The 27,463-nt window shown below is 43.9% G+C and overlaps 1 protein-coding gene and 1 long non-coding RNA gene across 3 annotated transcripts in view; one reads left to right on the forward strand and one right to left on the reverse strand.

Annotated features, from left to right (window-relative positions):
• agap3 (ArfGAP with GTPase domain, ankyrin repeat and PH domain 3) overlaps positions 1 to 27,463 on the reverse strand; it is a 131,776-nt gene that overhangs the window by 63,814 nt on the left and 40,499 nt on the right. The window contains exons 1-4 of one of the 2 annotated variants that reach the window (XM_037083539.1): positions 13,869 to 15,646; positions 6,669 to 6,727; positions 4,462 to 4,549; positions 272 to 357 (exon numbers count right to left, since the gene is read on the reverse strand). In XM_037083539.1, coding sequence (XP_036939434.1) covers positions 272 to 357; positions 4,462 to 4,549; positions 6,669 to 6,727; positions 13,869 to 15,531 — 1,896 coding nt within the window. In that variant the 5' untranslated portion in view covers positions 15,532 to 15,646. Of the gene's footprint in view, positions 1 to 271; positions 358 to 4,461; positions 4,550 to 6,668; positions 6,728 to 13,868; positions 15,647 to 27,463 lie in introns of those variants that run through there. The other variant, XM_037083541.1, reaches the window with a different exon arrangement.
• On the forward strand, positions 2,707 to 26,622 carry LOC119010935. Its single transcript, XR_005072089.1, has 3 exons — positions 2,707 to 2,769; positions 8,991 to 9,156; positions 26,374 to 26,622. It is a non-coding gene; the product is annotated as an uncharacterized LOC119010935 (long non-coding RNA).

A 27,463-nucleotide genomic window follows, 5' to 3' on the forward strand; every position in this document is an offset into this window, starting at 1 on the left:
TCTTCATACTTCAGACGCTAATAGGAGCTGTGTTGTCCCTCTGACCACTAGAATGATTTTGGCTGGGTTTACTCATTGATCTGCTGCTGCCCCTTAAGTGCTTTTGGTAGAACAACCACAGTGTGCCGTCACACTGCTCCAAACAGTCCTGCAGAGATGTAATGGTCTGTCTCTAAACAGTTCCCGTCTGCATGGCAGTTTCTGTCTGACGGGTCTTGTGGCTTCAGAGTAAAGAGACGTTTTCTTATCAGGATCAGCAAACAAATCTCACCTGCAGTTCTGGAGGCCCTCCTTCATCTCTGATCAGGAGCAGGTAGCTCTGTCCGTCCACCACTATTTCTTTCTTGAACCTTCCACCTGAGGAAGAGACGAAAGGGTTTTGTTTCAAGGTCATTCTGATAAAACACGTTAAGTGCTGGCGTACATCAACAGACCGCCTGGGGTTTACCGAGAGGAAAATGACTGCAGACGCATTTCACGCTCATTGGTTGCGTTAACAACGACGATGCACGAGACAAGTCAAGTTTAACGTAACAAAATACAGCTTGACATGGCTCATAAAAGTTCAGTGAGTGTAAGTTTAAGTGCACTCCTCAATTTAGACCTCCCGAACGTGTTGCTGCTCGGATCGTACGCCGAGAGGAAACCAGGTCTCTCCGGAGCCAATTATGTGGGCGAGAAATTGCCATTTAGCGTGTCTAATGCACAGCTGCTGAGGGAACCAGTTCAGTGCTACTGTCACTGCACCCCACCATCAGACCTGGAAAGGCCCTGACGAATATCATCAGACTTGCACGTTCAGCCTCCATCACCGCGCTGCATGAGCTACAGCGCGATCGCAGATTGGTTTTCGCAGCACTTACGGCACAACTCATCAGACTTTGCAATGAGACGGTAAGACAAGGAGAATAATCACAGCAGAGAGACTAGAAGAGAGGAAAGGAAGCGATGGGAGATAATAAAAAAAACAAAAAAAAACCAAAAACCCTCATCTTTATTCTGAGCTGGTGTGCCTCAGGTCGCACCATGTCCACGGGATAGTAGTGAGCTAACGCTCAGTCCCCGCGCAGCCTTGAGTTGCTCTCCCATTTTCTTCATTTCTTTCTTAATACAAATGCACATTCCTTGCTGCTAGCGACGCCGGCTGCAGACAAAGAGGAGACCAATGGGAGAACTTCGCCGTAAATTGGATTTTGCATATCATTTGAACGATTTCGCGATCCTGCGGAGATTAAAAACGTTCAAATGAGAAAGTCGTGAGGCTAGAGACGTCCCTGGGAGTGAAAAACAGCGCCTCATGAATATACGAAAAAAAAAATCAGCTGAAAGCAATTTGATGAAATTGAATAATGCACAAACTGGAGTGATCACCAAATGCATCAAAAAAAAAAAAAAAAAAGTAATGCCAAGAGAGGCAGCTGATGTGCAGTACGCAGAATAAAACTACTCCCGGTACGCCGATTTCTTTGAGTTTCATAAGCGGACCTGTTAGCTAAGATGCTTATATGATTAGATAATAGTATGTCAGAGATCAGCACATCAAGCACTGCACATCTCACATCGCAGAAGAGCTGTAAGGGCCATACAGTAGCCATGGCCTGTAATTTCTAATAGGCAGACAGTATTCCTGTCTCAGCAAGCAATACATATCCACTTGAGCCACACTTCCACCCTGTTAAGTCCACTTTAGCCCGCTTGGCAAATAGGGGATTCTCCCAGCCCCATTTTCTTCCACAGGCTCTCAATCCCTTGCTGGATGCTGCTGGTTGTGTAACACAGAGACAGAAAGAGAGAGAATGAGAGATTCATGTACCACCAGCCAGCTTCTGTTTTTTTCTCACACTAAAGTCACAGAGCTTTGGAGATTCAGACAAAGAACTGAGAAACTATGTGTCTGTGTGTTTCTGAATCCTGTTTAAAAAAAAAGGGGGAGAAGAAAAAAAGATGAGGAGGATCTCGTTACACAGAGAGACGGGATCTGAACGACATCGGAGAAAACCAGAGATTTATTATATCACACGCCCAGAGCGGACTGTGGAAAGTCTCTCTCAGCATCTGTAATGAAAGCATACGGCTCTGGCGATGGAATTCGAGGTAAACACTTCAGTTACATAATCATCCAGGACGCGATTGTCTTTCTTTACAGCTGAGGCAACACAATGCATCCACAGGAAAATACGAAGCCTGCGCTGTGAATATGACGAGGAAGACCACCATACTTTTTTTTCCTCATCATGCTGAAAAGCATTTACAACTTATATGAACGCCGTTGGTCAGCCTTCCATAAAGAGAGAGAGAGAGAGAGGCGACAATGAAACCTGCAGACAGCCTACGGAGAGATGGTAAGTTGGGTAGGCATGGTTAACACGCAGTAAGCACACTCTGCTTACACGGAGGCTTAAACCTTGACACAGAGCCACAATCCAACGGAGCTCCATCCGGTGTTGCCATGGCAACACACCCCAGTACCTTTTTTCAGATATCATAGCAAAAGCCCAGGAACAAAACACTGAAGAAACAGCCATCGCTGAACCTTCCTCTGCTGGGCAACGCTTCTGCAATGTAAATACCCTGAGCTGGGCCGAAGCCAGTACACAAGTGCATGAGAAAAGAGAGAGAGAGAGAGACGGAGAGAGACAGAGAGAGAGAGAGAGAGAGAGAGAGAGAGACAGAGAGAGACAGAGAGAGAGAGAGAGAGAGAGAGAGAGAGAGAGAGAGAGAGAGAGAGAGAGAGAGAGAGAGAGAGAGCAGCTGCTAATCACGAGACAGGTATGCTGTAACACAGGAATTTTAAAAAAGGGACACGCGCGCACATCTGAGCCGACATGTTTTCTTGATTACGGCAACAATGCTCGTTTCGTTTTTCTCCGGCGTTTTCTCCATTCATTTCTCAACGACTAATTAAGCTATGAGGATTTTTCTCCCTCGGTGCAGCGAAATGCCAGAAACTAATTATGCGCTTCATGTCTCATATCCTCACTATAATTACACGAAAAAATGAAAACACTGCAAAGACCCTCAAAGATCATCAGTTAACACTGGGTTTTCCCAACATCTTTTTTGGGTCTCTGGGAGGAGGGCTTGCCTTTCAGGCCAGAAACGGGGCATTCTCATTATGATTGAGCTGATAAATTGAAGAATATCTGATCAAATGAGAGGGAGTGGGGGAAAATGATGTGGTGCTCCTTTCCTTACTGTTAAAGACCATGTTAACAGATAAGTTCAGCCAAAAATTTTAATTCAGACATTATCTACTCAAGTCTGGTGAAATCTTTGTAGTCCACAGAATATTTCTAGTGCCTCACAGCAGAAATGGCGCTGCAGCAGTCTCCTAAACAACTGAAGTAGTTTGGGACTTGTTTCCAAATGTGAGAAAACAACCAAAAGATAAGATAAAATGGCTCCATACAACTTTTCTGGCGTAATCCAAGTCCCCGGAGAGCCTAAATTGATTTTAAATCAGCCTATTCTGATGGCAATTCTTTGAGTTTAGTGGCTACAGTGAAGATTTCATCTTAAAAAAGGTTATAAATGACTAACATTTGGCAGATTTTTTTATTCATTGTTGGCTGTTTGGCAGACAAATTTTGGTTGTACAAGTTCCCCTGAATGCACCACCCAGGAACGGGTTTGAGTGCGTGCTAACGCTTTTAGCTTAACTGCTACAGAGAAGATTTTGGCTCAAAAAGATTGTGAATAACTAATTTTCCTGTGGCATAAGGGTGAGTAGATAATGACTGAATTTTCAGTTTTGGGTGGACTCATCCTTTAAACCTGGTAAACTGGTTTGCTTTCCATCGGGACATCCTGGAAGGAAACCGTTTGTGTTTGTGGTGATAACTTCAGCTTACAATCCCAGAGAAATGATCGGTTTTACCTCCAAGTTTCAACAATGAGTCATCTTCACAACCCTAATTTACTGGAAATGTCACGCTCCTTCTTATTATCATCTCCCCAGTTTTAGTGGAGGTGTAAAACGGAAATTCATAAAAAACGAACACAGCCAATTGCCAATTTTGGCATCGAGAAGCTTGATATAATCACAGCATGTTAATACAGACTAATCACAAAAAAATACCCTCGCAAGGACACTCAGCACCAAGCTTCATGTAAATATCCTAATATGGTTATCCTTCTGTACAGTTTAGCAATCAAGTGTCGACATGCTTGACTTTATTCTTGTGGAAAAGCAAACAAAATTAATTTACCAGCCAGCAGGTTCCTGTGTAATTTCATTCATCCACAGCTTCTGAAATCACATCTTAATTTGTGAGGCTGACACGTCACAAATAAAAGGTTTTTGCTCCTCAGCCGTCACGTATTTTATATGACAGTTTGGCAGGCCAATTAGCGGAATGATCTTAGGTCACGAGAGCAAGAATAAACATGCCGCATTAATCTGAATCATGGTGATTTTCCTTGGAGCATCTGACACGTTTATAATCACCAGCAGATTCTTACCTTCAGGAGACTCCTCCTGCACATATGTGCCTGTCAAGTACCGGTGGACCAAGGCTGACTTCCCACTGGACAGATTTCCCACAATGCCCTGCAAGGTTGAGAGCAAAACACTGTCATTATTACTGACAGGCGGAACATGACAGGTACAAACTACAAGCATATGTAGACTTAAAGGGCCGTGATGGTGACATGACGAAACATTCTCGGCACAAGGTTCTTGGACTTTGTGTGTCTGAAGCTTTTAACCTCGCTCAGTACGCTCGTTCACTGAGGAAAACCGTGACGTGTGGCTGACACTTACAAAGAGGAAAAGGTTGGTCGACCTTTTTTTGTCAAGCTGCTGTTTCAGAAAGGTCAATAATGAACCTTTACGCTCAATCGCAAAGGTAACGTTGACGGTTTTAGCCCATTATCTGCTAAACACAGCCAACAACAAAACACTTCTTCAAGACCAGTACAATCAGAAATGAATCATTCTCCCGTGGACAGTGTTAAAAGATTAACGGAAATCAGAGACGCTGCTGCCTAGATGGTAGAAATCAAACAACAAAGCTCATGTAAAGTCCATACGGCTTGTGATTAATGTACAAAACCCTGAGAAACCATATTTGGTGCCTGTGTACGGCTGAAACATTTTGAGGAAAGTCATCACAACATATATTGACTTTGGTTGCAATCCCCCCCCTTCGCTTCCTCTCCCTGGTGTCTAGACCAGACCTGACTACAGCGCCTTCAGGGTGATGCATGGTGGAGGGTGGGCTGATGATGCCAGCATGTCTGGGAAGAACAAAGGCTGCAACATGCCTCATCTCCTCCTTCTTCTCCTCCTCCTCCTCTACCCACCATCGCCCTCTTCTTCTTTGGATCATTAGTGGGTGTTGGAGTCAGGTATGGCTCTAATTATAGGGACGTTTGGGGCGCAGGAGAAAAAGCACCGTTTAAGGCCTTTCCCAGCATCCCCCCTCTATAATTGAAGTATATATATCTATATATATGCACCACGAGGTACCCCAGCAGAACAAACTATGAATAAGCTTTGAGTTTGAGAAAGTTGTAGGCCGCGTGTGTGGTGAAAGCTGTGAGTCAACAACAATTGACTTTTGAATGAACCACTGAACCGCCGCTCCCGCTGTTTTAACGGTTCGACTTTGTGACCCGCTGGTATATTAGCCTCCATGAAGCCGAAAAGGCTTGATCAGCACTATTACAGCACTTTTACTCACCTTTGTAGATCTGATCTGGGAACGTTAGAAAGAGTGCACGTTTGGAGATCAAAAGATGGCAGTAAAATGTGACCACAGTTTAGTGCCACCGCAAGACTACAATACCGGGGGCACAGCTCACTGTTGTGGCAGATGTTTTTTTCCCTCGCCCGATCACCATCTATCTACAGGAAGCACTTTGACCCCCAAGCCAATTATTGTTATTGTAGCATGAGAGAGAGAGAACCGATTTTGGCTATCTTATTAAAAATCCTGCGAGACCACCCTCTTATTAGCATGACCTTGTCACAGAAAAAAAAAGCCGCCATCCTTTGAGCATTTTTGAAAAGGAATGATAGATATTTTGAGACATTTTAATTCAGTCTATCCAAGGTCCATTTAACAAACCCCTGCACTGAAGCTGCCAATTAACACCTCAGAAACATAAAAAGGAAACAGACGTGTCTGAAGTGTTTGAAGCCAAGTTTGTCTCTGTGCTCCCTGTGAATTCTCCCTTTTTTTCATCCCCATTGAAGTTCCCTCTCTTCGCGAGGTGCCACAACAATGAATTTGCCCAACGCGGAAATATTATATCAACTGTCAGAACGCCGGAGTGCCGCTTTTTTTCAAGGCCGCTTGTCTTTATGCGTCGAAGGCATTAAAATCATGTGAGGATGTTAGCTGTGCATTTGGCAGTGTGTGCGCTTCACTGGCGGGTGGGATCAGACCCAGGATGTGTCACTAGTCTAGCCTAAAACTGTCACTCATCTCGCGTCCTGCTGCAAGCCGCCCGGCATCCCCATGCCAACGCATCTCATTAAAAATCACCCACTATGTGCCAGGGAAATGTCCGGCCAACATCTCAACCGCTCCGTCTCATTTGATAGGCAACGCCAGTGTTACATGGACGGAACATGCTTTTTCCCACAGACAGTTAAACCTATCAGTAACATGAAAAAGCGAATCAACAGAGGGGGACTGTTAGATATATTAAAAGTTACTCACCACTTTCAGCTCTGGCACCGACCGACTCAATGTCCATTCCTGGCTGTTGACGAAAGAGTCTGAAAAGAAAAAAAAAAAAGACAGAGAAAGAAATTAAGTCGAGCAGCACTGAGAGGCAATCCATCTGTCGGCGTCCCATTAGACTCCAGCCAGAAGTGATACAGCTTTCACAATGTTTAAACGCTGCTGTATTGACAAGACAACCACAGGGAACGGGGAGAGGCAGGTTTTGCGTCTTGTTTTTTTTCCTGGCCGTGTCCCCTCTTGTTCCACGCTAAGTGAATAAATCAGTTCTTCAAAAATTCAATAAGCGAAACGAGGGCCGGTAACAGCTAAAGTATGGATCGATACTGCATTGGAACAAAAAAAATCCACTTAAAAAATAAAAAAAACAAAAAAACAACAACCAATGAATAGAAGGTGATTTATTTGTTTACAAAAAAGATCCAACAGTAAATAAGACAAGTAGAAAGTGTCTCAAGTCACATTTATCTGACTGAAATGTCTAAAACAGGGAAATACACTTGGTTAGACTGAGTTTTTGCAGTGTGGCTGTCTGCTACCCAACCCAAGGTTTCATGCTGATTTACTGTTTATTACTGTAGGTTAGCCTGTTGAACTTTGCTTTAGCATGTTGTGCGGCTAATGTGGCTACTTTCCGTATGGGGGGACACTGGACTACTGTCGGGACAGTCAAGAGAAGCTGTGTTTTGGCTATATACTATAAAACGAGAGCAGTAGGTTGGATCCTGATAATGGTTTCTTTTCCGTCTATACTGCAGTGCTACCTCAGCAGGTTAGCTAGCTAGTTATCTGTGTTGTTATTCGGACATCCCATTCCTGCGCATTTGACTGTGGTGCTGTTGTATGTTAGTTTTTAGATAGACATGCCCTGACTATAATGATGAAGCTGGGTGTGGAAGGAAAATGGTCAAATACAGGAATCAACTTGCTTGGAAATGTCATGTAACTGATTCGCACCCAGTAGCTAGCTTGCTCCGACTATAAAGTTGTAGTCTATTAATGTTAGCAGCCTAGCATTGAGGTTGATACAACCATTCTGGTCCACAGGTATATGTACACTTGTAAAACCAAAACCAAAACAACCAAAACTTTATACAGCATACTGCGCTGCCCTGCTGGAAAAACCCCACATAGACCGGCACCAAAACTGGCATCGAAACACAACATGCGCTGTTTTTTTTCCAGCAGGGTGTTGAATCACCACATGGGGAATTTGTCATTGTGACAGCACTAAATTGATGGTAGTTTCCAAAGTGACTTCACAGCTACAGTTTATGGATTATCTGTAGTGTGCGCAACAAGTTTTATGATGGATGGTTCTGCTGTCAAATTGATATGACAGTCTGTATATCTACAGTCTTCTCAGGTATTTAGCAGAGTCTGACTTGAGGGATCAATTTTAAAAGTTCAGTGTCATTTTACCTTCAATTTCCTGCACACAAACACTCCACAGTAAACAAGTGGGACTGTGTCATTTGTTTATCGACCTGGATTTGCAGAGTCATGCTATACCAAACTTACTGACGTTGAAAGGTCAAGCGGTTGGACAGATATAGATGATCATAATGCCAAACTTTGTTTACGTGTAAGCAATTGGTCTATACATATTTTTCATTGCACTTAATTCCCAATTAGTATTCCGAACACAAATAATGTAGTCAATCGATTCAATGAGATACAATTCTTTCTGGGGAAGCAAAGGGCCGATTATTTACTTCACCTTGTGAAATTTGGACATCAGCTGCTTTGGCTCTTTTTTTTATTTTTATCTCTGACTGTAAATTAAACATCTTTGGGTTAATGACAGTTGTTTGAAAAAAAGTCAGCTTTGGTTGTGGGGGATTTTCAGCTGTTCACTCAGAAAAGTTTGTGCTAGATCGATCAGGAACGAAACTAATTGTCGATTGCAAATGCATTCGAATAGCGAATAAACAACCTGTGAGTCAAGATTCCTCTCTCACCCTGACTAATTTGCATACATCCAGTTTTGCTGACGTATTTACTATCACACAACTGCCAAGAACAAACTGTGGTAAGTAAAAACACTGCACAGGCTATTTCAATATTAGGTTTTAACGCAAAAAAAACTCAGATGAGATTAACCTAATCCATTTGGAAAAAGACAGCCATTATCAGGCTTGATTCAACTTGTTTGGCTTTCCAGAGACATTTGGAGACTTTGACTGGGTAATCGCACATTGGGAAAGAGCACTCTAAAGAACAACAGAAACTCTCTGAACTAAAAAAAAAAAAAAAAACACAAATGACAACTCCACAAGCTGTGCCTGTTTCCCACAGAGATGGAGTACACTGCGATGTGTCATAACAGCTATTAGAACAAAGACCACCTTCCTGTTTTGGATCATGGCCGTCTCACCATCTGAGCCCCCCCAAGAAGCAGATACCAACTCTAATACAGGAGTGTAGACTCTTCGTCTCTAGACAGCCAGGTGTGTAATACCAGGTGAGCCCCTCCACTTGTCTACAAGATAACAATTAAATAGGGTGTCTTCATTACAGTAAGACCGTTTATTGCAGCAACAGTGTTTTTTCCTTTGTGCCAGAGGCGATTCTGATAAGAGTGACTACAAGACGCATTTCTAACATTTCTTAAGAATTTAAGCTAAAAGAGCACATGACTCATAGCTGAGCAGACCCGAGCCAAAAATTATTTCATCTACTACAACTGTTATTTCTGACCTCCATTTACAAAGAGCCTCGTGCTGCTCGGGCTGTCTCACTTGTTGTGGGAGAGGAGAAAAGTGCATCCCCGAACAGAAGGGCCTTTCATCGAGGCATTGTGTGGCACTGAGTAGTCTTTAAACAGCACGCCTCATGTTAAGTCCTCTCGCTGTGGGTTCAACATGCCAGAACACGAGCGAAGAAGACACCCATCTGATTCAGTTTTACAGCGCAGGAAACCGATCGCAGGTCACGGCTCTCTGGGATGATATCAGATAAGGTTGTTGCCTCATTTCCTAGGATTTCCTGTCACTTAGTCCAGACCTATTTGTCTCAGGGGCATTCTTCATAGTTTAAAGAAGATTTTGATTTATATCATTATATTTCTTTTTTCTTACATTATTGGAGGGTGATGGCAGGCAGCGGTCACAACTACCAATTAGGAAAAACACATTTTTGACCATTACACCACTTTCAAGGAGCCTTTACACAAACTTGGACTGGACCTGTGAGCTGTTCCTGTTCTCACCACAATTGAGCTGAAATCTGTGTTGTGTATTTCTAAAAATTACCAAACAAAAATCTTTTTTTAGGAAAAACTTCTCATGTATTTCTTCTCACAGACACACCCATAACAAATTGTAACATAGAGGAGATGCCTGACTTTTGCCATCCCTGGAGCATGTACAGTACGACCAGTGCGGTATCCTGCTTTTAAAAAAGCCCTAATTGGATCCATGTGCTCCGTCTTACATCATCCTTTAAAAATGAGCATCCCCACATTACTGTGTCCCAGAAATGCCTATGGAAACAGAAAGCCCTGGCACTTGTGATGCCCGGAGAGAGGACACCAGTGTCTTTGTCTCCGCGAGGGGAAAACTGCGTTGCCAGCTTGTTTGTGAGGTTTTTCACTTCACTGCTCACGTCGACTCAGATAAAAATGACCATTCAGTCAGAGGGTAGTGAAGCACAATCACGCCCCCCCCTCCACTTATTCCATTTCATGAGAATAGAAAATGCAATGAGTGCAAAAAAAAAGGTCTGCATATGGTTGTTGGAGGTTGTGTGCGTGTGCGTAAATGCGAGCATTTCTCCGTGCAGTGAATCTGAAGTGGTTTTTGGTACGAGAGAGAGGACAACCTTGAGGTCTAAATTTCCACTCCAGCCCTGACGGACTTTCCAACCATGCTTTCCCACCATCATAAATTACAGAGTGGGAATTTAGCTAGCAATTAGTATTTTCTACTTCCCTTATTTGCCGACCTCATGACCGACCGACATTCCGTTTCTGACTTCTTTTATCGTGCCCGTCTTGACAAAATAGTCCCGTATCGTCCTGTTTTTTGTGTGTTGCTCTCCAGAGCCACTCGCACAGAGAACAGCCCCAGTCAGAGCTCTTATCTCTGCTTTCCCCAGCTCCCAAAACAACAAGCTCTTATTCCTATCAAAGGAGGTAAGTGACAAACACAATCAGCAGAGAACAAGGTAAAAATCTTTACACCATGCCAACCTAATGTGGTCTGGGTGGCCTGCCCTACTTAAAGCTCTTAAAGCCTTGTGCTGTCTGCAGACTCGCATTGATCAGTTCCCTGAAAATAAATTGGACATCCTGGTTCAAACCGGATTCTCATCAAACACGAGATTTGCAAATTGGGTTTTGAGAGGTCTCGCAGGGCAGAGTCCGTGTTGATTGTCTCAGTTTGAAGAGTTAAGAGCGGAAATGTGTCAGATTTGGCTTATCCTTTTCTTTTTCCATGCAAGTGAATTAACTGTTGCAAGCAATCAACCGCGATTTGAAGAGAAATGCTGCCATGAGTTACAAACACCAGAGCCTTCCTCAAACTTTGAACAAACACTTCAGAGTTGCAATGATTAATTGATCGAAGTCCTTATCTATGTTTTTCTTTGTCATTTATTATAGCAAATGAAAAGTTTGAGGTTTTGGGGGAGTTTTTTCACATTATTTCTGACATTTCATAGACTAAACAATGACTCAAATACTGATAGAAATTAGAGCCTGACTGACATCTGCCTATATATTGTCTGATATGTGCTGATATAAAACGTATTGTTTCAAGATTATGAGAGATGCTCCTGGTAAAATATAATTATTTTCACATTGACGTTTCAGTGCACTGGAGTCCTTGACAAGCAAAGGTTTACTGTTGAAGCGTTACATATCCTTCCTCTGTCACCAGTATTTGATTGCAGAATAATTACACTTGAGGAATCATTGTAAAAATACTGTAAATCAGCAAATATATTGGTTTCGGAACTTTTCCCCCTATTATTGGTATAAGCCCCAAAAATCCAGTATTGGCCAGCTTTAGTAATAATACTTAGCAGATTTATCAATAGTGAAAGTAATAATAAGTTACAGCTCTTCAACAGTTTGTAGACTTTCTGGTGAAAAGTTACAGAGCTGCAGAACCACAGTCCTAAAGAACAAGATGTACTCTTGCTAAGATTAGCAGTGGCAGATGCTCAAATGTGAGTTATATTCAGTTATTAACAGATTTCCCTCTGCTGCTCATGGTCCAACTCTATCACTCAGCAATTATTCATATGATATCTTGTTGTCTCCTCATTTCTCCTGCCGCAGTGAGAGGGCATCATGACATGGTTACTGTTTGTCCCAGCTTACTTGAACGTGACTATTTGTCTTGAACATGATCACCTGCTGGGGGTGAGGCTCATCCACTTCTGCAAGTATGAAGGGAATAAACAAAAAGCATCTTTTAAATTGAATCTGCAGATTTTGAAGGAGGCAGACTAATTCCAAACTGCAAAGTAACGCCGATAAAAGAAATATTGTTGGCAGGAATTCAAAGAAAATGGTATCAAATGACACATAGCAAGACACAAAGGGGATTCCATCCTCATGAATAAATCTGATGTCAGATTCAAGATAAAAGATCACACATGGGGGATTTTCTTCAAACTTTCAATGTGTACTGGCAAGTCAAGACATGTCAGAATTAATATGCATCAGTGGGATCTTCTCTGTCTACTGGATCCCGCTGACACCTTCTACCGAGATTTATTACAGAGTTCCATCTACTGTCCCGTTCCCAATATTTCAAAACATCACTAGATACGTGCATTGCTGACCACCTAGGCCTCATGGCCAGCCACCCATCCTCCAACACAAAGACCCCCAGAGAGCCCCCCGTCTCAGCACACGGTTCACTGATCACTCATGCCTCCACAGGCACGACAGAGTGGCTTTGTTCATCCACAGGTGGGGGTGGGGACACACCTCAGACCCCTTACCCTGTATCACCCTTCCCCCAAACCGAACAGCAGGATGTTTAAAGTTATCAACAGGAAACACTTGAACCGACTGTCAGCACATGTGTGTGTGTTTAGTTCAGGGGCGGAGCTTCAGCTTTCTGGATTTAATTTAGGAGCAAACGCTTAGGCAGGTAGCAACAGGCGCTGAGTCCCACCCAGAGCACTGAACAGCTTACTTTACTCAGGCTGATCGGCACACCTACATTCCTGTTGCCTGACTGACTGCAGGGGAATAAATGGACTTGACACTTCACCACAGGAATAGGTAACCTTGGTAACATGTCATGTGAGAAAACAAACAAACTGGTGGCTCAACAAGGTCAACCCCAGGTCCCATTACAGGTGTCAAAGCACAACGATAGCATATGAATGAAAAGTCTGCTTTGCTGGTTCAAAGGTTGGTTAAATGATAAAGAACAGAGGTATATGTGTGACCTGACATTCGCAGAAGGCATTAACTTGTCACAGACAACTAATTAGGTCTTCGAGTGACGGTGTGAAATCGTAGCTTGGCACACAAGACGTAGCAAATCACAGCTGTTAATTCAGATAGTTGCAAATATTTGCTTCTCTCCGCTTGCTCATCGAGGCAACTGGACAAACGCACTCCACTGTCAGAGTTAACCTTTAAACACCGTACTTAAGTCGTCTTCCCTTCTCCTCATCATTACAGCATGTAAGCCCTCTTAATTTAGCCCTGCTAGGCTGCCAAATGCATCCCCATTACAGCCACTAACTGCTGTAATGCTACTGCTTTAAGCTGCGTCTGTGAGGCCAACACACAGCACTACTGGGACTGCGTTGAGCCACAGTGACACCACTTTGAAACAAGCCAATATAAAGTGTTCCTATCAGTCAGTGGTGATTTCAATTTACTCTACTTACCTATTAATTCGCTGAACTTGTAAGGCAAATGAATTACTGAGTGAGTACATGCAACAAGGCGGTGCACATAAATAAAAAACACTGAAGAAACGAAGCACCCAAAATAGAAATTCCAAAAGGACTCTGTGAAACCAGACTTTTTTGAATGCCGTCCAAACTCACAACTCCCCATGTGTTTTTCATTTGCCTGTCCTTCTAAAAAAAAAAAAAGTGTTTCTCTTGAACTGCGGCTTTCTGTGCGGCGAAGGGAGGGGGTGGGCTATAAATGGAGGGAACTTAGCATAGAAATAAATTCAGCAATCTTGCAGGTCTTACCTTGACCTTTGTGGGAGTCAATGCCTGCTAGAGTCGCTATGGAGACTGGCTGTGACTTATTATTCCCATCCTGGGGATACTGGCCAGTGTCTGTGCTCTGGGACAGCTGGCTTTCACATTTGCCACTGCATGGCTGCTCTTTCCTCCTGAAGCGGCTTGCTATGAGCTGCCAAATGCTTAGTTCTTCCTGAACTGGTTTGGAAGACAGTTTTGTTGGACAGAGGGGTACCTCCATTACTTTGACCTTCCCCTTGCTGTGGTACTCAATGTACTGCATACCCCCATCCTCAATCTCCTCATTGGAAGTTGGAAGCATTCTTCCTGTGAGGTACGAGAAAGGCCTCGGAGGCATCGTTGTCTCTTCGGATGTACTTTTAGTCCGCGAGCGCTCCTTTGACTCCGTTTCTGAACTTAAACTAACTTTGTCCCGGGGACGAGTCCTCCTGATTCTCATACTGAAGCTCCGTCTTAGGGAGCTGAGCGTACTTTTTGGAGCATCAGATTTGCTTTTGGGTGAAGATTTTGATTCTTTATCACTCTCCTTGCTCTTATCTTTACCAAAAAGCCTCCAACGAAAGCCCCCTTTGAGGAAGCTTCCTCCATCGCCGCCTGTGTGGTTGCAGCTCCTCTGGCTGTCTATCTCATCATCAGAGCCCCTCTTTCTCAGCTCCAGTACTGTCATACTGACAGGCCTGGGCTTCAAGTTCCTCTGGCGGAACCTGGGGGTCACCTCTGCGGGGACCGAAGGCCGCTGAGCCAAGACAGAATTGAGGCCATCCACAGCCCTCAGCTCAGCCTTCCTGTTCCTGTACTGCAGGTCATTTTCCAAAATGACTGCACTCTTGACGGGGTGCTGGGTCCGGGACTCCGACAGAACTGGACCTGGGCCTGCCAGCATGCACACACTCCGGGGCCTCCGCAGCCGTCTTTCTTGATCAGGTTGAGAATCTCCTTGCTGCTTGATAGAATCGCCATACATGCTCAGTGTTCTCCTACCCAACCGAGCTTCATCCTGACGTGGCCTTCGCAGCACAGCCCGGGGCAGAGAGCTGTGTCCGGCGACAGTGCCATGTTCCCCAAAGTCGAACCCCTTAGCGTGGGCAGAGACAGAGTGTAACACTGAGCTTTGAATGCGTTGCTCCTGGGTGTCTGTCTGAGCAAGTAACTCTGCCACGTCTCTGTCTTGCTGTGAGGAGTTACCTGAGTTTTTGGAGGGCTGTTTCAAAAACCTGTCTGTCCTCATTTTTCCCTCCACCTCCTCTAACTCCTCCTCATTCTCCTCTAAAACTGCCTCCTCTCTTTGCCTCCGAACTCTACCTGTACGGCTCAGGGAGGGCCACCTGTCGAACTCCTGTCGTGCCCTGCCCAGCCTGGGGCTTTTCTCCATTGGCACAATGCTAATTAGGGCTCCTCCTGGCTGGCAATGCTCCACCAGGGTGTGAGTGACCCGGCCCATTCCCAGCTCTGGCACCGGCACATCTCCTTGTGTTTCATTCAGGATTACAGAGATGTGGTAAATGGTTTTCCCCTGCTGCTGCTGCTGCTGCTGCTGCTGCTGCTGCTGCTGCTGCTGCTGCTGCTGCTGCTGCTGCTGCTGCTGCTGCTGGCCAAAAGTTGTGCTCCTTGGGGTCGCGTCCACGGTCCCACTGCTAAGGAATAGCATTGCACTTCACTAACTCACACATAGATCCTGATTCACACACCAATACCAGTGTGCAGCACAAGCCAATGCTCACATTCTGCCTGGGAGTTGTTGAGATTCAGCTCATAAAGTCCTTCATTTGAAGACTAAATTCCTATGCCAGGCATAATCCTTCACCTTTGACATGGGAAAAAAAACTTCAAACAAGTTCGAGCAAAGCCTTTCTGCCACCTGCATCCTCCGGCTCCTTTACTCAGCAGACTCACCCAGGCATTTTGATGGTAGCTGCTCTCTTCTCAAACTTTGTTCTACCTGTCTTGCACGGGCAAATGAACAAAAGAAAAACAGGTTATCCACAGCTTGTTTTGCAATAAAGTCATATTTGTAATGGCTGCAAAAGTTGCAGCTCAACAAAAACACTGAATCATCCTTCCTCTTTGGCGAGTTACGAACTGTGAGCAGTCCTTGTTGTTGGCGGTGCAGACAAACCCCTTAATCTCTGAGCTCTTGCCATGCAGAGCATGAGGGAGTGAGTCTCTGTTTGAACTTTCAGCTGCCTTCCAACCCCCGGGACACATGGAAAACAAGGAGTGGATCCCACAGGCATTGAACACGCCCTCCTGATTTCTCCAGAGCTACGAGTAGCCCCCAGAGACATAAACAGACACAAGTGAGCATGAGGCAGAGAGAGGACGTTTGATTACAGCCTTGTGTAATCAGCTCAGAGACGACCAGCCATGAAGACATAAAAACACGAAAAGGGGGACACTTTCCAATGTTTAAGAAGAAGAGACGGTCGACAAGCAGTCCATTAAATTAATCCACATTTTGGAGACCACCAACTTGTATTAAATTTAAAGGGCTGGCATTCCTGCACTGCTTAGCTTGCACACAGTTTGATCAGATATCTTTGGATAAAAAAAACAAAAAAAAAACAAACTTGCACTGTATAAAAAATATGCTGCCTCTCATTTGTAACATGGAGCATTCACACAACTACACACCACATTTGGCTCCCACCACACAGCCTACACACTGTGGGAAGGCTGAAGCTTAATGGACCGAACATCCTTTACGTTTTCCTGTTCCATTTCTTCGTTTACTGAGGTGTGCTGCTCTGTGATGCATTAGAGAACCAAAACAGAGCCATCGAATCGAGGGCCATGTACTATAAAGACCATAATCTGAGTCAAGTCAGATTCCATTTGCACAACTCTGCAGCACCCTGGTGTGTATAAGGCTGGAACAGTGCCCCTTTGTGGTCGAAGCAAGAAAAGTGTTAGTGTGAAACAAAAGGGGGAGAAATGGTCAGTGAAGTTACATTGATGTCGTTCTTGTAATTTGTAAATTTGTAAATCATTTTTCTGAAACAATGTTTTTATGACCCAAGATCAGAACGAGGTACGAAGAAAAATTAAGAGCAAAAAAACACTTTGTTATTGTACTTGAATCGATTTTTACTTGAGTATTTATTTTTCTGACAATTTCTTTTACTCCCTACATTTCAACACAGGTGTCTGTACTTTCTTCTTATATTTTCAAAACAGGCTTGTAACGTCAATTTAATGCATTTGAGGGGAATCATCGATTTATTTATGACGCTTTACCAACTCAGCGTGTCAGTATTTGACGTCCTGGAAATGGGACCAAAATATCAACCATCTTTCTGTTGCATTTGCCAACAGATCGAACAAATCCTACTGATTCTGCCTTTTGGTTTAATAGCCTTCTAATTATATTAATGTGACGTGAGATTCAGCCAGCTCTGACAAACCCAGAAACAGGTGCATGGTCAGAATTTAGCACTACAGCTGAAGATGGTTTTAAGCAGAGTAAGCGGGAGAACAAGATGACGAGACTGACGGCTCACTCTTAGTGCAGCACCCTAAGGGACCTCTAATAGCTGAATTTGATTGTTATTCAGGTTGAAAGGAAAATAATGCTCTACAAAGACATTAGATAAAACTCGTCTGATTCAAGGCCTTTGCCATTTCGCTCCATTTACAGTACGTGTGATAATGGAGGCGTTTCTCTGTGCATTCTTTCCTTTTGTGTTCTTATCAGCAGCCCAAGTGGTGTTAGAATGAAAACAATTGAAAACATTTAAAGTATTGTTACAGTAAACCCACTGCTTTACTTCTTTGCACATACCGAAAGCACACATAGCAGGCAAAATCAGGGAAATCTTGATGTTTTTCAGAGAGAGAGGATGTTGAATATCATTGGGTAAAATGTCAGGAGGCTTTGATGGTGAAGTTAGATCTCATATTAAGCTGTTGAAGCTCACTGCGCTGGCCTTTACCTGAGTCTAGGAAGCAGGGGTTTGGGATCATCTGAGGCTCATCATCAAGCAAGCGGTGTTTTTCGTTCCACTGAATCTGGTGGTGTCGAGCTTGTCTACGACACCCAAAGCACATCAACATGGTCTACCTTTATCCTCAAAGGGATTTCCCCGTGACTGTAAACAAGTTAAAAAAAAAAAAAAAAAAAAAATCCAGGTGCCTGGAACATCAAGCGTCAGTCCAAATAGTTTGTCATCTTTTCCCCTACTCGCTGGTTTCGTCTTCTCTTGCTTCTGTATATCCCTGCGGTTCAATTCTCGGCTCCAGCATGTTACTACTCGGTCACTTCTGTTCCTCAAAATCTCTTCTTTTGTCGGCTGCAAGACGCCGTGGCGGGGATGTTGCCTCCCATGCAGCCCTGATAATGTGGTTACCAGCAGAAACCTGAGCGGTTACTGGACAGCAGTCTGAGGAAGTGGCCCAGAGAGGCCATGTGTCGTGGGTCACTTGGAGTCGTTTCCTCCTGGTAATTCCTAATGCAGGTGTTTGTTAACAGGGTCCTACATAAGAAACACTGATAGGATTAAGGTTAATCCACTGTCCTGTTGTCTTTGTTGTGGTTCGGTCCGGAGGAAACCTGCACTGTGGCAAATCCTGGGATTTCAAAGTGCTGACAAGGAAACAGAGCCGCTCTTGTGTGCCTCTCTCTGTCTCACAGCTCAGTGTCTCTCCTTCTTGAAACTCTATCTTGATAGCAGCTGGGAGGGCTTTTCAGAAAAAAAAAAACTGGATTAGCATGTTTTGAGGTTCCTGAATTACAACCCCCGCCTCCGTATCTCTCTCTGTGTGAGGGTACACATCTGCCAGATGGTGATCAGATGTCATAACGTGTGTGCTGGCCACTTATCTGTTTATCTGCGTGCGTCACTGTTAAAAACGTGAGTGTGCTGTTGTTGTTTTGCCAACAGGGCTCTTACCTGGCTTTGTCCTTTACCTCCCTCATGCCTGAGGTTGAATTCCTAAAGTCCTTACCAACACAAAGGTTGTTTGTTATCAGTGTCACCTCTATCCACAATGCCTCTTTGGCAGTAAATGTCATAAACAAAATGGATTTCGAACATCTAAAAAGCGCTAACTACTTTTCCAGTGTTTTTGGAAATGCCGCAAGACATGGTAAATAGACCCAGACGGAAACATCAGCAGATATTGTGTGTATCTGTGTGACTGTTTTGCATAACATGGTTGTATCTTTTATTGTTTGTTTCGTTCCCCGCGCCAAGGACATTTCAGAATGTACTTATTTATTTATAAGGCATCTATTTATATTGTCAAGCTGTTGCCTACACAAATGTTTTTATTTTTTCAAAAATCAAACATGTTTTTTATCAAATATTGTTTCCGTTTTACACCTGCGACAAAGATATTTTAGAACACATTTTGTCACACTGTTATCTGCATGACTGTGTTTCTAAATATTCTCCTATTTGATTTTTGTATGTCAGTGTTATTAGCATTTTCATTTCTCTTATGTTATTCTTTGCTTGGTTCTCACTTAAAATCTTGATCTCACTGTGACTTCCTGATTAAATAAAAATACATTTGATTTGGTAAAATTTTCAGAGAAGTTTATAGTTTCAGTGTACTGATATCATAAACATAACATTTTTTGCCTCCGTTACATGTATTTATGTATATATTCTGTGTATATTTGTGTAAATATAAGGAATCAGCCGACATATTGATGTCCAATTCTAAGTATACATACCTTATATATAAATAAATAGGAATACAAGAGGGGAATTACTTGGTATGTCCATTCACAGCAGGCGTAGTTTTATTGGAAGTAGTCATTACCGTCCTTGACATGATAATCTGTCGTTTGGCCTCATCTTATGTATTGAATTCAATAAATCCATGTGTTATTCAAGCATTTTTATTTGAGATGATTTAACACAATAGCACTAGAAACACACGAAGGAACATTGTGGTTAAAGTTTTGAGCCAACCTTTATAATTCAACATCCTCTCTCTGATGCCGCAGCCTGGAGGATCGTAAGTGGCCGAATTGGGAATGGTTTTCTCAGCATCATCAATTTCCTCCAGGGCTCAAGCGATTTTGGGTGGTTGTGATACCTTCAGAATGGCCATTAGCTGGACCGCAGGACTGATACGTCTTGTACAGCAGACGTGACAGATGGAACAGCACTGGGGTATTTATATAAGGGCGGGCAGACACAAACGCTTGGTGTTGTCTAGCAGGTAGCGTGATGCATCCGAGGCGTGTGAGTAAAGCTTACTAACCCCTCGTCAGTATTAGAACATGAGTCAGTGTGAGGAAGACACTCTGCCATGAGGACAGTTTGCTTCCTCTGGGTAACAGGAACGGTCGATGAAGGCGGCTCCCCGACTTAGAATAATGAGCATTAGGCCAGCAGGTGGTCGTAGTCGAACGCTGCCTAATTTTTCTTGTCGGTGAGGTGTCACTGACCTCATTTGCAACTGCAGCACGACTAGCACCTGATGAGCATCCAGCATTCTCCGGGACGGCAAAAGAAAGACGACACCTCTGGCGTTATCCGCTTTCTGAAAGCTCAGGCATGCTCAGCTGCAGAATTCAGAGGTGTTTGTTGAGAGCTTTGCATGACAAATCAGTGTCTGTCAAAGCTAGCGGCAGTGACTCACAGAGTTTGACGAGAACAAAAAACGGTCGCAGGTATTGATGTCATGTGTTCAAATATAGCCTTGTGTAAACACGCGGGGAACCCGACATGAAAAAAGTCGAGGGAATTATTCAGAGGGATCAGAAAATGCCCTTGATTGAAGAGACGTCTGACCTCATGGGACAGAGTAATAGTGATTAGCATCTTCACAGACCAGATACATGAGCTCTGAATCGTTAATTGGCCCTGTATGAGATTCCGCCCGAGGCGTCACGCATATCAAATGACTCCCGGTGCCATCTTTTGGATTTTTAATCTGAGCTGGTCACGAGCACAAAAACGCAAGTAGCTGCACTGCTCTCGGGCAGAGGATGAGAAAACGCCGAGCCTCGGTTCACACAAACACAAGGGAAGCGGTAATAAAAATTCTCACAGAGCGTTTCTAGAAAACACAATTTGAGGACATCGATACGGCCATGTTTAAAACATGCGGCGAATAAAACAGCATTTGAGCTTCCTCAGTGGTGCTGCGAGTCGCTGTGTTTTGGATGGAGACGAACGTGACAAGACTGCATGTTTAAGTTTCCTCGGGGGCAGCTAATTAAAGCGTTTGGAGAGAGCTTAAACCAACCACACCGAGAGGAGGGGAACTAAGTCGGTCCATTGACTCCATGAATGTTCGTGCTCGTCTTTTTTTTTCCCCTGCTTTAATAGCGTTTGAATTATTTTTAATCTAATTTACTGTAGGGCCCCTTACCTCCATTATTATTTAACTGCTTTTCAGCTATTCAGATACAGTTATGCAGTGATGTTAAGCTCCATGGCTTACTGGAGAAATGCATACAGCTATAAACTGTTATCAACTGTTATCAACATGGTGATTCATAGGTTATTATTTACAGTGCACACAAAGCATGTATGGTACAACAGGGCATCCAAAATAACTCTGTCCAAAAAGTGTGTCATATTATTTGAGTGTCGAAACTCACTGAGTAGATCTATCCATAATGGAACAAAAGTGTGACATGTATATCTGTCAGAAGGTTCCCACAATGCAGTGCTCTCTATTGTAAACATGCATATAATGAGTAGTGCATTTGCAAGCATACCATTTCATGGAAGCCATGATTAGTTAGACCCTCGAGAAATCTGACTGTGCGACTGCTACAACGTTTGGACACATTTCCAACACCACAGGAGCTATTTCGGAAGATTGCTGTGCCTGGCTATAGCTTTATCATCTCAGCCATTCATTTATTATGTACTTCTTTGGGTGGGGGTGGGGGGGTGGGGTTTACACCAGAAAACATATACATTTTAACAAATATCAAATACTATGACTGGAGTAACATCATGAATGCGGCAGCTCGTCACCAGCTTGTTTAACTTCAAAAACCTTAACAGTATAATGTGATGCATGATAGGTGAATCATTTCCATAGCCCCAACTTAGTTTGACCAACGAGCCGTCCCTGAGCGCTCCGTAACGACCGCTTTCTATATGAAGATTGAGCATCGACATGTGTCGGCTACCCCAGAGGATTACTGTTATGGTGCCATTAATGTGGATTGCTATATGAAGTCACTGTGCATCTACAATCTGCTTTTTTTTTTGTCACTCTTACGTCTCCCAACTACTGGATTATAAGATGCGTGCCATTTATTCCGCCGAGGCAAATGATCTTATCCCACAATGTTAATGAAAGTTAAAAAAAAGAAAAATATTTGCGTGTCCCTGTTCCGATCTGCTTCAAAATGAAAAAATGTGATGGGCACTTCCTCGGTCCGCGCCACACGCTTCCACCAAATTCAATGAAATTCCCGCCTGCAGTTTTTCCATAATCCTGCCGCAGACCCACAAACCGCACTGCAAATGTAACCTCACCGGCGAAGGTAATTACAGGGCAAGTGTTAATGTTAGGGGTTACAGCTCCACACTTAATTTACCGAATTATGATGACAGTTTCATAACAGTACGGTATTCCCCCGACTGATCATGCCACTGTGGAACAAACAGCTGAAAATAAAAGTCTGTCACTACATCTTGAAGAAAAAAAAGAAAAAGAAGGGTGTTGGGGGGGGGGGGAATAAATTATCACGGTTAATTATAAGTGTGGGGAGTCTCTCTGGTACACTGATGTTTTTCCTAGGTGTGACTATTCAGCTCTCTGTGGCACAATTAAAAAGCGATGTGACCCGAATTAAAAAAAAAACTCACGCGCGGGTCTGTCAAACAGCCAATTCCCTGTGAAAGATCTGAATTATAATTTGATATAAGTAGCACACGCAGGAGTGGTTGTTGTAGCTGAAAAAAATGTAAAACCCGACGTGGGTGCGATGTGAGCCAATCTGTGCATCTGTGCATGCAGGAACACACAAACCGGTACACGGGAAAAACACACAATGTGAGTAAATATGCAAACATGTGCATTTGATTCGCCTACACCCAGTGATTAGACACTGACCCACCAATTTTCAAAAAAGGAACCAGACCCCCCACCCCTTTCACCTCTCCTTCCCTGCTGCCGACACTGAATTAATGCGTGCGGCTGAATAAGTCAGGAGGGATCGTACACAGAGACAGAAGGGCTACAGACGGCAAAGGAAAGTTTATGATAATTGTGCTTGCAGTAGTGGTATTCAGCGTGGGCAGAGAGCCTTTTTAAAATTCAGCTGCACCAGCGATGAGCATACGTCACCATTGCTCCACTGCAGAGAAAATGATAGGTTCGAGGACGTCTGTGGGAGGTTGTGAAAAAATTCCAGACGCTTCTGTCTCTAAAATTCAGGTTTTCGAGCGCGAGTGGTGTGCGTTCGTGTGGGGCGCGCGTGAGAGAGAGAGGGAGGCAGAGGATGGAGAATTTATGAGACTGAATGAGAGAGAGAAAGAGAGAGAGAGAAAGAAAGAGTGACAGAGTGTGTATTAGTTGCGTAACCTCAGCAGCATGAAGACCCCCCCCCTTTTCGGTTAAAAAATGCTTGACATCCAAGATGCTCGCTACTAATTTTCCTGTTTCCTCCGACGGAAAACACAGTGCCAGGGATTGGCGTGCGTTTGCTTTCTTGTACATGCAAACGTACTGTACATGCATGGGTGGATGAAATAGGTGGGAGCTTTGACTTTCTTGACTATCGCTTCCCACAACCATAACAACCGCTCCGCCAGCCAATACGGTATTACTACGTTCAATGTGCCGGATGATGAAATTCACTGTGCAGGAAAAAGAGAGAAAAAAAGTCCGGATGAAGTCGGAAGAGGTCACCGTGAGCGTTAGATGCCCGAGAATGGGGCGGGGGAAGCAAGAAGGGAAATATGTAACTGGTTTTGTAGATGACAAAATGACCAGTGAGGGAACGTGGGAGGAAGCTGCAGCGAGATGCACAGTTTTTACAGGCAGGTTTGTGTGGGCTGGTGGCTCCCAGTCCTCCTCCTCCTCTCCACATTAGTTTTGCAAAACCCCCGCTCACTTCTGGTGTCATCTTTCAAAACTTGCCTCCAAATTCACTTTTATGCAATTGCTCTGATGTGGTATTGAATTCCTGTAATCTTTATTATGATGTAGGAGGGGTGGTAATATCAGGATTATTTTGGGTATGTTATTACACAAGAACACGGAGTGACATACTGAAAGATTATCATCATGGGAGCAGGGGATGAGATGTGCTTGAAACAACTTGCCAAAAAAAAAAAAAAAAGATGATAAATTATAGGTATGATGTCTTCAAATTGCTTGTTCTGCCCAAAAACCTGGAGATTGTTCATTTACAATCATAAATGTCAGGTGAAAAGCAGCAAATCATAATATTTGAAAAAGCTGGAACCAGCAAATGTTCACCAAAAAATGTACTTACATTCAATCTATTATCAAAATAGTTGGGCTGGATTTCCTTTTGATCGACTTATCAATTGATCAGTGAGTTGTTGCAGCTCTAGCCAGAGGCAGGGCATGATTTGTGAGATCCAATGAAGCACTTTAATCAGGCTTCTGTATCATTCAGGGCAGCGATCTTTAACGTTTTTCAGGACCTAGCTGCTAGAGGGATGGAGCAGGGCCTAACTGTTAGCTGCGTTAGCCTCAACTGTTGCAGTTTCTCCACAGAGTCTCTCTTGCTTGATTAATAAACGAAAAGATCGACTGTGGCTCACAAAAATATTGGTACACTTGGAATAATAGTACAGACGACTAGCCAAAATGTTTCAATGACGTGCTGCTGGCTGACAAGTTTGCTGTTACGGATAACTGCAGCACAGTCACGTGATTCATGCGTAGACTACATTCGACGTAGTGTAAATTAAATGTTCATAGACCCCCTGTTGAAGTCCTTCATGAGAAAAACTTTGCATACATATCCGCCTCGCCCGCCCATATCTGTACTCCTCATCCGAAATCACATCCTCCCCCATATTTCCTTTTTCTAATAGCAACATGAAATCCATCATGCACCATCTGGCTTTTCCGCTGCATTCTCGTCTCACCGCCATCCTGCTGCAGTTGTTAAAATAAATGGGACTGCCAATCGCAACATCAGTCAACCACACGCTGACGCGGAACCGAGAGACTATGATGCTCGACTTCACCTCGGTTCTGATTTTTTTTCTACGCCCCCTTACTACTCTTCATTAGGATGCAAGTCATCACACGGGCGGCTTTAATCCGTTCTTTCTGTGGTTTTACATGCAACACCATGAGTCTGCTGTAGAAGGAGCAATACTGCCTAATTCTGTTCGCTCCTCTACTTTCACTCCCTTCAAGGTTTTTTTTCCTTCTTCTTTGCGTGCTGTTCCAAAAAGAAGGGCCAAGAATAGCGACACATTTGGGCACAAGCTCCCATGTAATTTCCCACGCCTTTTGTCTCCGTTCTTGTGCCGCCCATGCACGCTGAGACAATAAGCTGGAAGCTTCGTTTATGAAGCTGACAGCACGGTTTTACAAAGAAGTCAGGAGGAGTGTCATCATTCCTACCGATGCCCCCCGATCCCACCCTGACCAGCGCTAATGACATGCATACCTATGGAGCGACTCCCAGCGGATCTGTCATAGGAGCACTTTTTTGTTTCCATCAAGCTGATACAGTTCATGAACCTCAGGTTCGGAAAAAAAAAAAAAAAACTCCGGTGTGAAAAGATGTTCCTCCCCGATACTCTGCCATGTGTGCTGCAAACAGTTATGCAATCAGTTGTCAACAGATAATGGCTCCAGGATAGTGACGCACCATCGATTTGGTTTTCAATGTGGGATTAATTGTTGCTATGTTCATTTAACTAGCATATCTGTGACTGATGAAAGTCTCAAATCCTCAGCCTGTGAAATAGCTCTGGGAGATTTAGTTCCACAGGTGACTGACAATTAAGCCACGCTCCACCGGTTCAAGTTAAGTGGCACTCAGTGAGCACAGGCACCGTGCTAACTTGGTTACTAACAATTAGCATGGCACGGAGAGAGAGCAGGGGAAGGAGGGAAGGCGGGGAGGCGAACACAGAAATGTACTTATATCTCTATATCAAAAAACAGCAGCTGACAGATACGGATTCCCTCCCTGTGACTTTCACAGGCCTGAAATCTGCAGGAGGCTTCAAAAGAGGGGCTTCAGCGTGAAATTGAATAACTTTAAATTCACTTATAGTGAACGCTGTGAACTTCTACCAGAAATGACATGCCATCAGTATTCTGGATGAGAACATGTCCTGAGTCAGACAGCCCGACACAGACTTTTAGTTCCAGCTCATTCGCCATCTGCAGCGGCTGACTGACGGAGATGTTGAGGTTGGAGAGGCCAGCAGCGCAAACATCTGTATCCTAATTGGTGAAGTTTCATGACAGCTCTATTTGTCAAAGTCCACACAGAGCAGTTATATTACACACTCCTCGTGACATTTTTGGGTGCCCTCAACATAATGACACATCATCCTGTCCCTGCCAGGTACATCGGAGGAGGAAACATTTCATCATGCTCATTGCTTCAGTCCAGCGCGGCGTGGGCACTAAGCAGCAGGTCGGGGTGAACCAGAAACCCTGGATGTTATTAAAGTGGACGCGGAGACACTGAGCGATGGTGCCCCGACTAGTATTTCCTGCAATTTGGCTCTCGAGAAATGAGGCCTGCTGGAGGGCTTTTGTTATAATGTCGACCAAGTCTGGAAGGTAGAAGCAGCGAGATGACTACCCGGGATATAAGGAGGCAAAGACATGACGGCCTCACCGACTCGCAAACGTAACGGAAACTTTTAGAAACAGAAGCTCGTCGTTTGCGTTTTTTTTTTTTCTTTAAACATTAAAATGTGAGAATATCGAAACTGCTGATCAGAGGATCCGGCTCTCCGCAGGGCACCATGATGTGCTGAATGTGCAGTTTCTGTGTCTCTATCTGATAGTTTACCGCAGTGTCTTTGTCGGGTTTTGACACTGACGACAGAAAGATGTGAAACCATTAAAGGAACTGAAGGAACACGAGTGTGTGAGATAAATGCTATGTGTTCAATCTGAGGGGGAAATGGGGGCAAAATATAAAAATGTACGTGGACTTTATATTAACTGATATCATCTAGACTCTCGCTCTTTTTCTCCAGAATTGCAACTCGTCTTGTTCAGGCTTACACCCAGGCTGGAGATTGATTTTTCCAAATGCTGACAAGCCATCTTTATTAGACAAAAGGGAGTTCTCCCTTCGGGGAAGTGTCAGAATCCAGTCAATTTAACAGAGGCACATATCTGCTGTACCAAAGAGATTCATTTAATAACTTCTGCTGCTCTGTGGAGAGTGTCCAACCAAGGCAGCTGCCGTGCAAGTACAGTTAGGACCTTGAAGCAAACATCCACAGGAACGATGCAGTCATCACACTGCATTTGGCATGATGGAAAATGTCCTGTTTCTGCGCGTCACGGAGGCAGGAAACATGCTGATGTCGGGCTTGGGCTGTACTAATTTCAGTCGCTGAGCAATATGCTGAAGGTTTCGGCACCTTTCCACCTGAAACTAATCTTCTGGCAGCAAAGAAAACGGCATCTAAACT

Source organism: Acanthopagrus latus, chromosome 21, assembly GCF_904848185.1.
Source record: "Acanthopagrus latus isolate v.2019 chromosome 21, fAcaLat1.1, whole genome shotgun sequence".
Taxonomy (NCBI): domain Eukaryota; kingdom Metazoa; phylum Chordata; class Actinopteri; order Spariformes; family Sparidae; genus Acanthopagrus; species Acanthopagrus latus.